The sequence below is a fragment of the Apodemus sylvaticus genome, chromosome 4 (assembly GCF_947179515.1).
Source record: "Apodemus sylvaticus chromosome 4, mApoSyl1.1, whole genome shotgun sequence".
NCBI classification, from domain to species: Eukaryota; Metazoa; Chordata; class Mammalia; order Rodentia; family Muridae; genus Apodemus; species Apodemus sylvaticus.
The window spans coordinates 109,081,133-109,095,214 of NC_067475.1; the positions used below are offsets into that span (position 1 = coordinate 109,081,133).

Below are 14,082 nucleotides of genomic sequence, written 5' to 3' on the forward strand. Positions count from 1 at the left end.
AAGAAAATCCACAGCCGTAAGTTTCACTTAGGAGCCATCAAATTAAAGGTCAATATGAACTGTAATATCTAAAGTAGCTTGAGTTAGGGCCGACCACCAGGCAACACTTCCAGCACCTGAGTACAAGCTCCTTGTGGGTTTGCTGTTTTAGCCTTTATAAGCTGGCCTTGAGAAAGGTCCAGCACACAGTTCTGAGGCGTTGCCCTGGTCCATCAGTCTTGGGGTGTGAATTCAATAAGCCATTCCTGTTTAAGTGAGATCGGCCAACAGTTAAGGTTACAACTGTCCTCGTGCCTCTCATCTTTTTCCCTTGACCCTTTGGACTATTTCTGTTGTAGAGAACCCTACAAGGCAAGTTATGCTTGCAGACAGGAGCCTACCATGGCTGTCCTTCTGAGAGGCTCTACCAGCAGCTGACTGAGACTCATGCAGACACTTACAGCCAACCACTGGACTGAGGTCCAGGACCCCTATGGAAGAATAAGGAGAAGGATTGAAGGAGCTGAAGGGGATGTCAGCCCCATAAGAACAACAACAGTGTCAACTAACCCAGACCCCTGGGAGTTCCCAGGGACTAAGCCACCAACCAAAGATGATAAACCGACTGGTCTAAAGTCCCAGGCACATATGTAGCAGAGGACTGCCTTGCCTGGCCTCAGTGGGAGAAGATGTGCCTAATCCTGGAGAGATTTGATGCTCTAGGCAAGAGGGAAGCCCAGGGGTGGAGGAACACCTCTCAAAGAGGATGTGCTGAAGAACTCTGGGAGGAGGAACTGGGGGAACAACGTTTGTGATATAAATAAATAAAATAATTAATTTAAAGAAAAACTGAAGGTAAGAAGACCCTATTGCTGTAGAGACCACTACTTGGGATATGAGACTTGCAGCGATCCAGCTGGTAACTGACCTAGAAGCCTCCTTTCCCCAGACTGGCTCTCATCTCCCCAGAGGATATAATCCATAAGCCTCCCTAGCTGTAAAATGCACAAACCACAACAATGGCTGGAGCAGCAACATATCCACACTGGTGCAGTCTCGGTACTTCTGTCTTGGAGATAGACAACCGCTGTCGAAACTTAAGGTGCTCTCAATGGGAAGGAATCCGTGCCTGCTATTATAAACCTGGCCAACAACTACCCATGGCTGGAGAGGTCATACAGCCTATCACTTCCCTAGACAATTGCAATTTCTAACAGCATTCTAAATACATACCCCTAAACCCACAGATAAGTATGGTTCTTAGCCATCCGTTAAGGAAGTAGTTATCTGCTAATTCATTTATTTACTCGCTCATTCATTTACTGCAACAGATGGAGGCTACAACACAGATCCACAGCTGGTCAAAATGCAGAGACTAAGGGACTTGTGTTCCCAGCCCCAGCTGACACATCAGCAGTGATCACCGTGGAGAAAGGAATACAGGAGTCACAGGAGCAGGATACCCACTGCTAGACTGTATTCCCTAGATAGGACAGGGGAAATGCACCTGTGAACTCTCAACAGTATGGTTGTTTACATAAAACCAACATAATTAACACTGTCAGCTGACACGCAAGTGCACTCAAGGGACATCCGTAAGACCCCACCCCTGGGTGAAGAGCTACAGGGTCAATGGACTCTGAGAGGAAGAACGAATGGCTGAGAAGCACCTAAAGAAATGTTCAACATCCTTAGTCATCAGGAAAATGCAAATCAAAACAACCCTGAGATTTCACCTCACACCAGTCAGAATGGCTAAGATCAAAACCTCAGGAGACAGCAGGTGCTGGTGAGGATGTGAAGGAAGAGGGACACTCCTCCACTGCTGGTGGGATTGCAAGCTGGAACCACTCTGGAAATCAGTCTGGCAGTTCCTTAGAAAATTGGGCATAACACTACCAGAGAACCCTGCTATATATCACTCCTGGGCATATACCCAGAGGATTCTCCAGAATGTAATAAGGACACATGCTCCACTATGTTGATAGCAGCCTTATTTATAATAGCCAGAAGCTGGAAAGAACTCAGATATCCCTCAATGGAGGAATGGATACAGAAAAATGTGGTACATTTACACAATGGAATACTACTGGGCTATTAAAACCAATGAATTCATGAAATTTTTAGACAAATGCATAAAACTAGAAAATATCACCCTGAGTGAGGCAACCCAATCACAAAAGAATACACATGCTATGCACTCAGTGATAAGTGGATTATTAGCCTAGAAACTTGGAATACCCAAGATATAATTCACAAACCAGATGAAGCACAACAAGAAGGAAGAACAAAGTATGGATACTCTGGTCCCTCTTAGAAGGAGAATCAAAAATATCTACAGGAGATACAGAGATAAAATGTAGAGCAGAGACTGAAGGAAAGACCATCCAGAGACTGCACCACCTAGGGATCCACCCCATATACAGTTACAAAACCCAGACACTATTGTAGATGCCCACAAGTGCATGCTGACTGGAGCCTGATATAGCTGTTACCTGGGAGGCTCTGCCAGTGCATGACATATACAGAGAGGACACTCTCAGCCAGCCATTGAATTGAGCATAGGGCCCCCAATGGAGGAGATAGAGAAAGGACCAAAGGAACTGAAGGAGTTTGCAGTAACATAGGAAGAACAACAATATGAGCCACCCAGTACTCCCAGAGCTCCCAGGGATTAAGCCACCAGCCAGAGTACACATAAAGGGACCCATGGCTCCAGCTACATATGCAGCAGAGGATGGCCTTGTTGGACATCAAAGGGAGAAGAGGCCCTTGGTCCTGAGAAGGCCAAATGCCACAATGTAGGGGAATGCCAGGACAGAGAAGCAGGAGTGGGTGGGTTGGTGAGCAGGGGGAGGGGGATGGGTTAGGGGATTTTGGAGGGGGGTATTACCAGGAAAGGGAACAACATTTGAAATGTAAATAAAGAATATATCTAACAAAAAAAGAAGCTTCTTTTTGCAGCAGAGAGAGGGAGAGAGAGAGAGATCTTATTAAAGAAATCCACAGTTGGTCAAAACTGTTAGAGTTAACAGACTGTGGAGTATGCGGCCCCAGTTTACACACCTACAACACAATCACAAAGCTAAGGCTCAGGGAGCGTCTCAGAAGAGGAGGTAGAGAGATTGTAAGCACCAGAGGCCCAGGACATCTTCTGGAGACGGAGTCTTTGATATATGACAAGGAAGCTACACCAGCAACACCACCAGTTGCCCTATCAGTGTAGCTGGGGAAAATCTCACCAGTCCCCACCAACAGATAAAGAAGCACAGGCCATTCATGACTGCTTCAGGGGGAAAGCTAGGGGTGCCCAGGGCATGAGCTTCCTGATAAACTCTAATCCAAAGTAATTGGCTTTAAAATGCATTTACAAAGGAGACCAAATGGATTCAGGAGGCTATACTGATGATACACGTGTCAAATAATTATTAAAGAAGAAGTCATGGACTGGAGATGAATAGGGACACAGGAGGAGTCTGATCAGGGAGACATAGAGGTTCAAATGATATAGATACAATACTCAAAAAATGAAAAATTAAATTAAAAGGGCAATGGAGGAAACAGTGTTCTTCCAACAACCCAAGTGTGAGAACTTATTCTCCAGATGAGAATGCAGGTAAACCAGTAATCCCAAACTCAGTTTGCTGAGGCAGGAGGATCTAGGGCTTAAAGCTAGCCTGGCTGTATAACGAGACCATGTCTCAAAACAAAACAAAAAATAAAAAGACAAAATTTAGTTTCACTATAACAAAGTCAGCTCCTGACAGGCATGGTGACACATACCTGTGAACTTAGCTCAGGAGGATTCCTGTCAGTGTGAGGCCTCGTTGGGTTTATATAGTGAGATCCTATCCCATCAACACAAAAGAACCAAACAGATGAGTTATTACTGTTCTAGAAATGAAGGTGCAGGGACAGAGAACCAGGGCACCTCAGCTGGCTTGCATCTGACAACCCTAACATAAGCGGTGGTCTTCGAGTTGTAACAACAGTTAACTGCTTGCACTTTTTGTTCATCTAAACCTAAATAGAAATAAGGAAGCAAACAGCTAAAAGCCTACTCAAAATAAAGTAAAAGATAAAAAGCGTACCCCAAAAAAGGCAAAACCTCACCAGAAACATTTTCTCCCAATTTTCCATCATATTACACTAAGTCTATTCTTCACTCAATTTGCAACCAAGTCCCCCCTAAATTTCTCCCTCTTTAATGAACACACACTTTATTTCATGCAAATGTCTCTCCTACAGGTCCACAGCATGGCAGTTACAAATTAAGTGTGTGCCAGCATATTATCACTCTCCAAAATCTGTTTGGAGCCAGAAGGTCATAATCAGTTTCATAACAGCCAGCCTTGCCCTTAACTTCCATCGTGGCTTTGATCTCAGGTAACTCCGAAAGGAAAGGGGCCGAGAATGGTGCACATCCAGTGATGAATGAAAAAAAGAATCACTAAGGAGGCAAAACTTGTCCTTTAGACCTGCAAGCTGTCAGGCTGCTACTATCTCAGAGCTAGGCTCCGTTTAGACTCTAGTAAAATTGTTTTTATTGTAGGAGAATAATCATGAGATATAAGGTACAAGTTGCTAAATACGTACCTCAATTTATCAAGCTGTTTAGGTCAAGCTGAGAGATACTTTGATTGTTTTTAGTCTCATAATGTGGAAAACAGATGAAATGCATTCCTTAACATTTAGAAATGTAGTATTATGTGTATGTGAATGCGACTGCGTGTGTGATGGTAGCCAAGCGCTGGTCAGAGGGCAAGTTTATAGAGTGGGTCTCTCCTCTCTTCCCCTGAGTTGTAAGGATTGAATTTGGTTTATCAGACTTGCATGGAAAGTCTTTAACCTGCTGAGCCATCTTTCTGGATTACATGTAATACATTTGTGAAGGAAAATCTCTAGAGTCATATTCACAGTCATATGTGGTTTATGTAAACAAAGAAAGGTTAAACCGAGAAGGGGAACAATGGTTATCTCTCTGTTCTTCCAATGATGTTCTTTTTTTTCAAGATTTTTTTTCTAAACTGGAGCTGTCAAGATGGCTCGATGGGTTGAAAGGTGCTTGCCACCATGCCTGACAACTTGAGTTTAATCCTACATGGACGGGAAAACCGACTCTTCAATGTTGTCATATGAGCTCCGCAAACACACTTTGACACACATGTACATTGCATGCATACACACAAAATAATAAATGTAGAAAAATGTTTTTCTATCATGAACAACAAAAAGTAAATTGTATCACACCAGATTCTATAGTGTTAATTTCCTGAGATGGCCTCACGAGATAGCCTAGACTAATTTTAAATTCACCATGGAGACTAGGCTGCCTCAGATTTGTGGCTAACACCCTGCCTCAGCATACCAAACGCTAGGGTTACAGGTATCTACCAGCCAATGTGGTTGTGTTGTTTTTTAATTAACAAAAACCTCAGTATAAATATAAGCTACAACAATAATATTTAATTGTACTTCTGAAGTGCTAGTATTAATAACTAAACAAGTATCTGTTTAAGTACCTTAGTGACTTAATTCATAAATTCAATACCATTTTCAAGATTTTAACACTATTTTTTAAAACTGTTATTGAACAGAACAGTATGGAGTACTTTTAATTTAAAAAAAGATACATGAGGCAAGATATTATAATGGATAAATGAAAATTATTTTCCCTAAAACAGTAACTGACAAATTTGAGTTACTTAGATAGATGAAATTGTTTTCTTACAAAAACTTCCTCAGGAGACTTTCATACAGTTTAAACCATTTGCAAACCACAGTTTCATCTACGTCAATCTCTAACATCTTAAAACCACACAAGAAGGAAAGGAAATTTCTAGTTCAGCAGGCAACCCTGTAAGATGGAACTGCTGTCACTGTGAGTAACTAAATAGCTCATGATTCTCTGAAGACCTGGACCTGGGCCTGCTCAGGCCGGAGAAGACACAGCCAGGACCCAGGCCTGCTCAGGACAGAGAAGACACGATCAGGTATGTCCTCTTCAATGACCTCATTCCATTTTTTTCTCCATAAAAACCAAAATCATGATTTTTAGTGTTGAAGGAGAAAGAGTCAAAAGTCAGAAGCTTTGGGGTGGTAGGGCAACCACCATTAAACTGTAATTAGACTTGAGCTGTGGATTTCTAACAGCATTTCCTGCTTTCTTTTGATCTCATCTGTCTTTTAAAAACTACAATTCAAAATAGAATACTTACTCAGGCAAGGGTAACCAACTACTGTTTTATAGCTAGATTGTTGATAGCCACATTATATCTCCCTAACAGGTCTTAACCAGACTTTCCTCTACCAGTCCAAACTTTGCAATTTTCAAAGCAAGTCCATGATGACTCCCATGGAAAACCTTCTAAGTTTTTGTTTAGTTTTGTTTTGTTTTATACCCTAAGGAAGGAGCAATCTGTGAGAAAGGACCATTGAGATATTTAAAATCTGTTCTTCATTTTGCTGGAGTGCTGCCAGGCACACCTACTTTGTATGGATAGTGTCACCTCAATGTTATCTAGCTCTTAGATTTCAGATTTATGACCGAGGGCATGGGATGTCACTATAGTACGATTTTGCCTCTGATCAACATATGCAAGATTTTGAGGAACTATTTTTCATGACAATTTAGACACAATTTAACAAAAGCAAGCACACAGCACTCAGCATTACTAATGAGTGGTTACATTGTAACTATTTTAAGTTACTCCACTCTGAAACAGAGAGTTAGTTCTAATTACAGAGAATACTGATCATGACAAACTATAATAATATTTTTCTTTACTATAATCCTTACCAATAAAATGAGAGTTCATCATATAATTATTCAGGCCATACAGCGCTCACAGAAATAAGTAACTATTTTACTGATACGATATAACATCCGAAGTGCCTATAAGGAAGTCAGAGAAGGCTGGAGTGGCATTCAGACATGAGTCTCCTTCAGGCCCACAGGTTAACAGGCAAGACTCAGAAAAAGGAGGAAGGATAAAGGCTACAGAAATCCAGAGCACTTTGCAGCCTCGATTGATTTGAGGACTGGTAAACAGCTGTCAATAAAGAATACAACAATCATTAAATTGCCGCGCTTCTAAAATTCTACCATATGCTTAAATGGATTAAAGATTATAACAACCACCCAACAGGACACATAAAATGCTTTTCCTTAAACAAAAATGTGTAGTCAACAAACATAACTGGTAAGTGCTTTACATTTTTCATTAAGGTTGGTACAGAGTGACAATATCCATGGACCCCAAGTGCCCTGGGTCTTCTGGAGAAAAGGGAAGAGCTTATAACCTTAAGACACTTGAGTCTACACCTTGCACCACTTCAAGATAAACACAGCAAGGCCATGAGATGGCTCAGCCAGTGACTGTGTAACTTCGGTGCCTAAGTAGACCTGAGTTCCACCCCTGCAGTCAGACAAGCAGGAGAGAGAAAACTGACTCCACAAGCTGCCCACAGGTCTCCAGTGCACACGGAAGCACACCCGCAGCCACACAGCACGAATGCGCATGACAACAATAGATAAAAATGTAAAGATACATACATGAAATATTTTGAAAAGTTAAAGCTTAATAAGACTTCCCAAGCTGTTTTATTTAAAGAAGGACTTCACAGCCGTGGAGCCATCCCACTGTCTGTCAGTCAGGAAACTTTCAATGTCCTGGAACACTGCGTCAGACTTTGTTCCTGTTAAAACCTTAAAGCATGAGAAGCCCAGGCTTTATACTCCCTGATTTCTGGGATTTTTCAAGAAATTCCATTTAGATCTACATTCTTTGGGTGATATTTTTGGCCCTGCCTTCAAAATAAAAGAATATTGTCTAATATGAAAAGAGATTGCCACATCAAAAGGGACAGCACAAAGTACCACTGTGGCCCTAAACACGGGCGTCGGAGCAGACCACTCCAGAGGGAGCTCGCTCGGTTTAACTAGAGCTTATAAGTTAAGCCAGTGTTCTCTCCATGGAAGGACCATGATAGGATAGTACTGCCATTATCAGACTCAACTGTGGTGGTCCTCTACTGACAAGGTTCGAAGGGGATTTTGTTTTGTTTTATTTTATTTTGGATTGAAAAAATGTCTGAAGTATATTCCAACCTAGCACTGCCATTTAGAAAAGAGTGATCTAGTTTTAGTGTTTCTCCTGAGTGCTGGGATTACAAATGAGTTCTACCAGTTCCAATAGAGTTATACATGTTTTAATACAGATGGAACTGTATTTCCTTTTCTGGAAAATGTTGTAACAAATAAATATAGGGCCATGTAGAAGCTTTTAAAGCACACTTTCATAAAACTACTCAAAAACACTTCCACAGAAATAGTTACAGCCATCGTATCCAACGAGTTTTTCTACCAGGTGAATTTAAACAGTAAGAGGAAACACAAAGCGATTTCATTAACACAGCAAGCATAATGCAACAAAAAATATTACATGGGTACTCAACATGAAATATGGCAGGTAAATGGAATCTTTAACATGTTCATCATTTAAAGTGTTCACCAGACAACACTGGCCTTTATGGGTCTATAACATTATAAACTGGTACATGATGACAGAGGTCAGGGGCATCAATCAGAACCAGAGTCTAACCCTTCAATTCTTCTCACTGAAAAATATGCTAAAGGGATTCACAACAGAGGGCCCACTTTTAAGATAATGGTGTAAACATTTCTGCAGTTTTCTGCCTTCTCTTTTCTTCTATCAGCCTAGGTTCTTGCAGCATAAGCTACAAAGGCTATAAAAAGAAAAGCAGAAAGCCACACTGAAACCTTTTTCAGACAAAACCACAGACAGTACCTTCCTCTCTCCACTTCCCAGAACCTCTGGTCAGTCACCTCCCCTGCAAAGAAATTTTTCCCTCATCCGGTAATATAACACAAACCACAGGGTCAAAAACATCCCTTTCTAAAAGAAACCTTACATGGGATTTCCTGAAAGTCACAGGAATCAGACAGTGGAGAACCTGGCTTGTCATAATCTAGTGAAACTCTTCCTAAAAACAAGAAAGATAGTGATAATCTTGAATATAAATGGTTCTAAGAAGTATTTTCTGATTTTAGTTACTAACATCTCCCTTCTACATTTTTTCAACAGAGCCCTGAGGTTTGTTTGTTTTTGTTTTTTGTTTTTTTTTAATTACTGAACTCAACCTTCTCCCTCAAGATGACAAACAGTTCAACGTTCTGTCCAGTTTACAGAGATCTGGAACCATTTACATATTTTTTTTATTTAGTTTTCCTCATTGGAATTATTGGAAGCTGCTTTGCAACGTGGGCTTTTATACAGAAAACCACGAATCACAGATGTGTAAGCATATACTTAATTAATTTGCTTACAGCTGATTTCCTGCTCACTCTGGCTTTACCAGTAAAGATAGTGGTTGACTTGGGTGTGGCACCCTGGAAGCTAAGGATATTCCACTGCCAAGTGACAGCCTGCCTCATCTACATCAATATGTACTTATCGATCATCTTCTTGGCCTTTGTCAGTATCGATCGCTGTCTCCAATTAACACACAGCTGCAAGGTATACCGAATACAAGAACCTGGGTTTGCCAAAATGATATCGACTGTCGTGTGGCTCATGGTCCTGCTTATAATGGTGCCGAACATGGTAATTCCTATCAAGGACATCGAAGAAAAGCCAAATGTAGGTTGCATGGAGTTTAAAAAAGAGTTTGGAAGAAACTGGCATCTGCTAACAAACTTCATATGTGTGGCAATATTTTTAAATTTCTCAGCCATCATTTTGATATCCAACTTCCTTGTAATCAGACAACTCTATAGAAATAGAGACAGCACAAACTACCCAAGCGTGAAATCAGCTCTGCTCAACATTCTCTTGGTGACAGCTAGTTACGTCATATGCTTCGTTCCTTACCACGCTGTCAGGATCCCATACACCCTCAGCCAGACAGAGGTCATATCTGACTGCTCAACTAGGATTGCACTCTTCAAAGCCAAAGAGGCCACACTGCTGCTGGCTGTGTCCAATTTGTGTTTTGATCCAATCCTGTACTACCATCTGTCGAAAGCATTCCGATTAAAGGTCTCGGAGACTTTCTCCTCACCTAAAAAGACCAAGGCTCGGGAAGAAAGATCGAGAACTGAGAATGGTGTATAGCATGCAGGCTTCACTTGTTAGTCCTTCTTCCCGACGGGACCATAATTACAGCTGCTCACATTTCTCAAAGACACAAGAAGATGCTAAGATAGACGACGCTTAGGGATAAAGCCCCCATAGCTAGCAAACAGGGACCGGTTCAGGCGGGAAGTCCTTTCCTCAACACAAGCCAACCCTGCACTCTCACCATTACAGATGTTCTTTATCCCAAATACCTGTACAGGGAAACTAACAAAGCCTATTGAGCCAAGGTCAACTGGAATGATCAAGCTGAGAACAGCCGTGGCAAAGACTCAGAGGTTCACTTCAATGCCTGCAACTGACTTGTTGATGAAAATATATTGAGTAATCTACATCTAAGTTGCCAGGAAGCCCTTCAGCGATACCTTAAAGGTCTCCAGTGACCAAGAAAAATAAAAGCATCCAAATACCTGCATCATTTTTATTTATAACTATTACTTTGAAAGGTAATAAATGCTCTCTATTCAACACTTGTATTTTTAATATCTAATTTTTTGGTATCACAATAACAACTTTTCGTTGTGAAAGGTTCACAGTGACAGGAACAGGAGGTCACACTGGTTAACTCCAGCACCCTGGGGGCTGAGGCAGAAAGATCATTAAGTGTTTGAAGCTAGCTAGCATGGGCTACAAAGGGAACTGCAGGTCATCCTGGTCTAAAAAATGAGACCTAATCCCTGATTAATTTTAAGAGGCATTTGCAAATACATGAGAATTTTTTTAACAATATAAGGAAGCTACTAAATTACTTTAACTACTGAAACTGTTTTGGAAGTAAAAATCCACAATAAAGGTATTTAAAAAAGAAATACCAGCTAAAGAATCTTAAACATGGACTCATACCAGTAGGCCATGCTAGAAGCCTAGCCTATGCTGGATCCTGGGCGCCTCTCAAATCCAGAGACAAGGCCAACCAGAGAGAATCTGCAGTACAAAGTTCAAGCCACCCCATCGCTGACCAGATCTTCTCCACTGCCAGAAAATACACAGGTTTTGAGGAAGGGCATTAAATAAAAACTTACTAAAACAACAGGAAAAGTAGTTAACACATGAGATTATGGACCTTGTGTTTTGGTTTAGTTCTCTGGTTTTTTTTTTTTTCTTTGAGAGAGGATCTCCTATAGCTCACTATATAACCTTGAGCTCACTATATAGCCAAAAATAACCTCAAACTCCTGATCTTCCTCCTTCTACCTCCCAAGTTCGGGGATTATAGACATAAGCTACGAAACCGAGCTCTTCTGAGTGTATTTTTTTTCCTGTGTGTATTTTTAATGTTACAAATACCCGCATAAAACAGTTAGATATGGGCCAAAGAGATAGCTCGATGGTTAAAAGCACTGGGTACTTTTGCAGAGGACTCAGGTCCAGTCCATAGCACCCCACATCAGAAGGCTCTCAGCTGCTTACAACTCCACTTACAAAAAGGATCCAGTGGGTTCCCACAGCCTTGTCTCACCTCCAATGGCACCAAGCAGGCACGTGGCACACATATATACATGCAGGAACTTGAGGGCACACACATTAAATAAATACATCTTTTTGTAAATACTCCATTGCAATAGCTGTGGTGATGAGAGACAGTGATCCTGCAGTGCATGTGGGAGCAAATGCTTGTAACACCAGCTGAGGCAAAAGGAATACAAGACAGGCTTTACAGCCAGACTGTCCACATTCACTCACACACACACACACACACACACACACACACACATACACACACACTCACACAGGCACACATAAACACACATGTACACACACACATGCACACACACACTCACTCACACAGGCACACATAAACACACACATACACATGCACACACAGGTACACGTGTATACACACACACACACACAGACACACACACGCGCACACACACATGTGGAAAAGAGGAGAGAAGAAGCAGCCGAAATGGATGGAGAGAGAGAATATGAATGTGCCCCCGGACACCAAGAATATGTTTACATTTCTGTACTTGAAGAATGCACTCCAAAGTCCTGTGTGTAAGTTCACAAACATATTTTTAGTCTGATGTAAATAACTGAAAGAATACTAATTGTTTCCTTTTTAAAAATGAAACTTTTAACAGTAGTTTCTAGAGAAAGTAACAGGAATGCCAATGAGACTGACAAGTCTGACAGTACAAATTCTTGCCAGGTTACAGGTTGGTAGAATAGAAACACACACACACACAAAACTGTGCTTGTTGGTGGCCTAAATAACATATTTTCTGATGAGCAGATCAAAACAGGCATGGCACCGTATATACAAGGCTGGTTTTTCTTTTTGTTTTTTGTTTTGTTTTGGTTTTCTTTTTTTTTTGCTTAAGTATCCCTTGATAATCTCTCCTAGGTCTCTAGTTACAAAGGTAATAGAGGGGTTACCAAGATATTTTTAGCCATAAATAGACATATATTCACTTCTTCTTATACAAAAAAAGGCAGTCAGATTTCTCCTAATAAGAGAAAAAGACTCTTAATATCAGGTCAATGTTTTATTAGTCTATATTTTTCCTTTTGATTTATTTTCAATTATGCCCATTAGGAAAGGGGACCTTAAATAAATCAGTAGTGGAAAGCTGTGCTTGTTCAGGTTTTTTTTTTTTTTTTTTTTTTTTTTTTTTGACAACATGATACAAGCTGGATTCATTTTAGAAGAGCAATTGAGAAAAATGTTGCCATCAGACTAGCCTGTAGGCAAGTCTGTGGGCATTCTCTCAATGAGTGATTAATAGGGAAAACCCACCAGGGACAGTACCTCCCCTCCGCAGGACGTCCTAGAGGGGATATGAAAGTCGGCTGTGCAAACCAGACAAGGCAAGCCAGTAATCAGCATCCCTCCTAGGCCTCTGCTTCAGTTCCAGGCATGAATTCCTGAAAGACTTGTTCCTTCATTACTGAATGTAATCTATAAAACAACCCCTTCATTCCCCAATGCTTTTGGTGATTGTGTCTGTCACAGAAAAAAATTAGGACAAAATTTAATTAAAACTGGATCCAAAGTTGACTTAGGGGGTAAGCAGGCTTCCTGGGTAATCATGAGTACCCACGTTTCAATACCGGAATCCATATTAAAAGCTAGGAATTGTCACTCACTCCTGTATCCCCAGCACTTCAGGGAGCAGAGATAAGATCACTGGAATTATCAAACTCCAGCCAAGTTCTAGCTACAGCAGGGACCTGTGTCAAAAGTGAAGACAAAAAGTGGTACGACAGGACGTACTCCTCCGACCCCTGTGAGTATGTGCACAGGTACACATACCTGTATCTACACACAAAATGAATAAAAATAAAAATTAGATTCTACAAGAGCTGTCAAGGAACACCACCAAGCTGTCAAGGAACACTACCTTCCTCTAAGGAGGTAGACACAGTCATGTGACCCAATCAACAGAAAAGGCTGATCCCAGAAACACAGAGAAGACAGACTGCAAACTGCTTACACAGGCCAGCCACAGGCAACTGTCACAGCATCCGGCACTCCCTGTGCAGGCTTTCCCTCCCCTCAGGTCTGTCTGTATTTGTTTGGTAAGCTTTGTGTTCTTCAAAGTTACAAAGATGGTACAGAGTTCCTGGACCCATCCCCCTACTATTAAAAAATGTCTCATATGACTATGCCACGGTATGTTTGCTACAACTAAGAAGGTAACATTGCCGCATTAGTAATAAATAAGCTCTGGGATTTAAAGTTCATTTATTTTACATTTCATACTTTAAGACAAACCCAAGACATGATAGTTCACCCACAAGTGTGTCAGAAACACCTGCAATATGTAAATTCAACCTCTGTTAACACAAAGAAATTGCCAGATTATTCTGTTTTATTGAATATTGGTGACACAGAGGACCATAGAAAACTAGTGATAATATTCTGAGATGAACGAGAAAGAATTTTGCAAAGTTTTGGCCTAGTTCATGGATACACACACACAAAAAAGGAGATTTTAAT

The 14,082-nt window shown here is 41.0% G+C and overlaps 2 protein-coding genes across 11 annotated transcripts in view; one reads left to right on the forward strand and one right to left on the reverse strand.

The window, feature by feature from the left end:
• The window catches only part of Med12l (mediator complex subunit 12L), a 307,885-nt gene that overhangs the window by 202,782 nt on the left and 91,021 nt on the right, over positions 1 to 14,082 (reverse strand). The window lies entirely within an intron of this gene.
• On the forward strand, positions 5,797 to 10,604 carry Gpr171 (G protein-coupled receptor 171). Its single transcript, XM_052180470.1, has 2 exons — positions 5,797 to 5,972; positions 9,087 to 10,604. Exon 2 carries the CDS (start codon positions 9,156 to 9,158, stop codon positions 10,113 to 10,115), a length of 960 nt encoding a protein of 319 aa, XP_052036430.1. The 5' UTR covers positions 5,797 to 5,972; positions 9,087 to 9,155; the 3' UTR covers positions 10,116 to 10,604.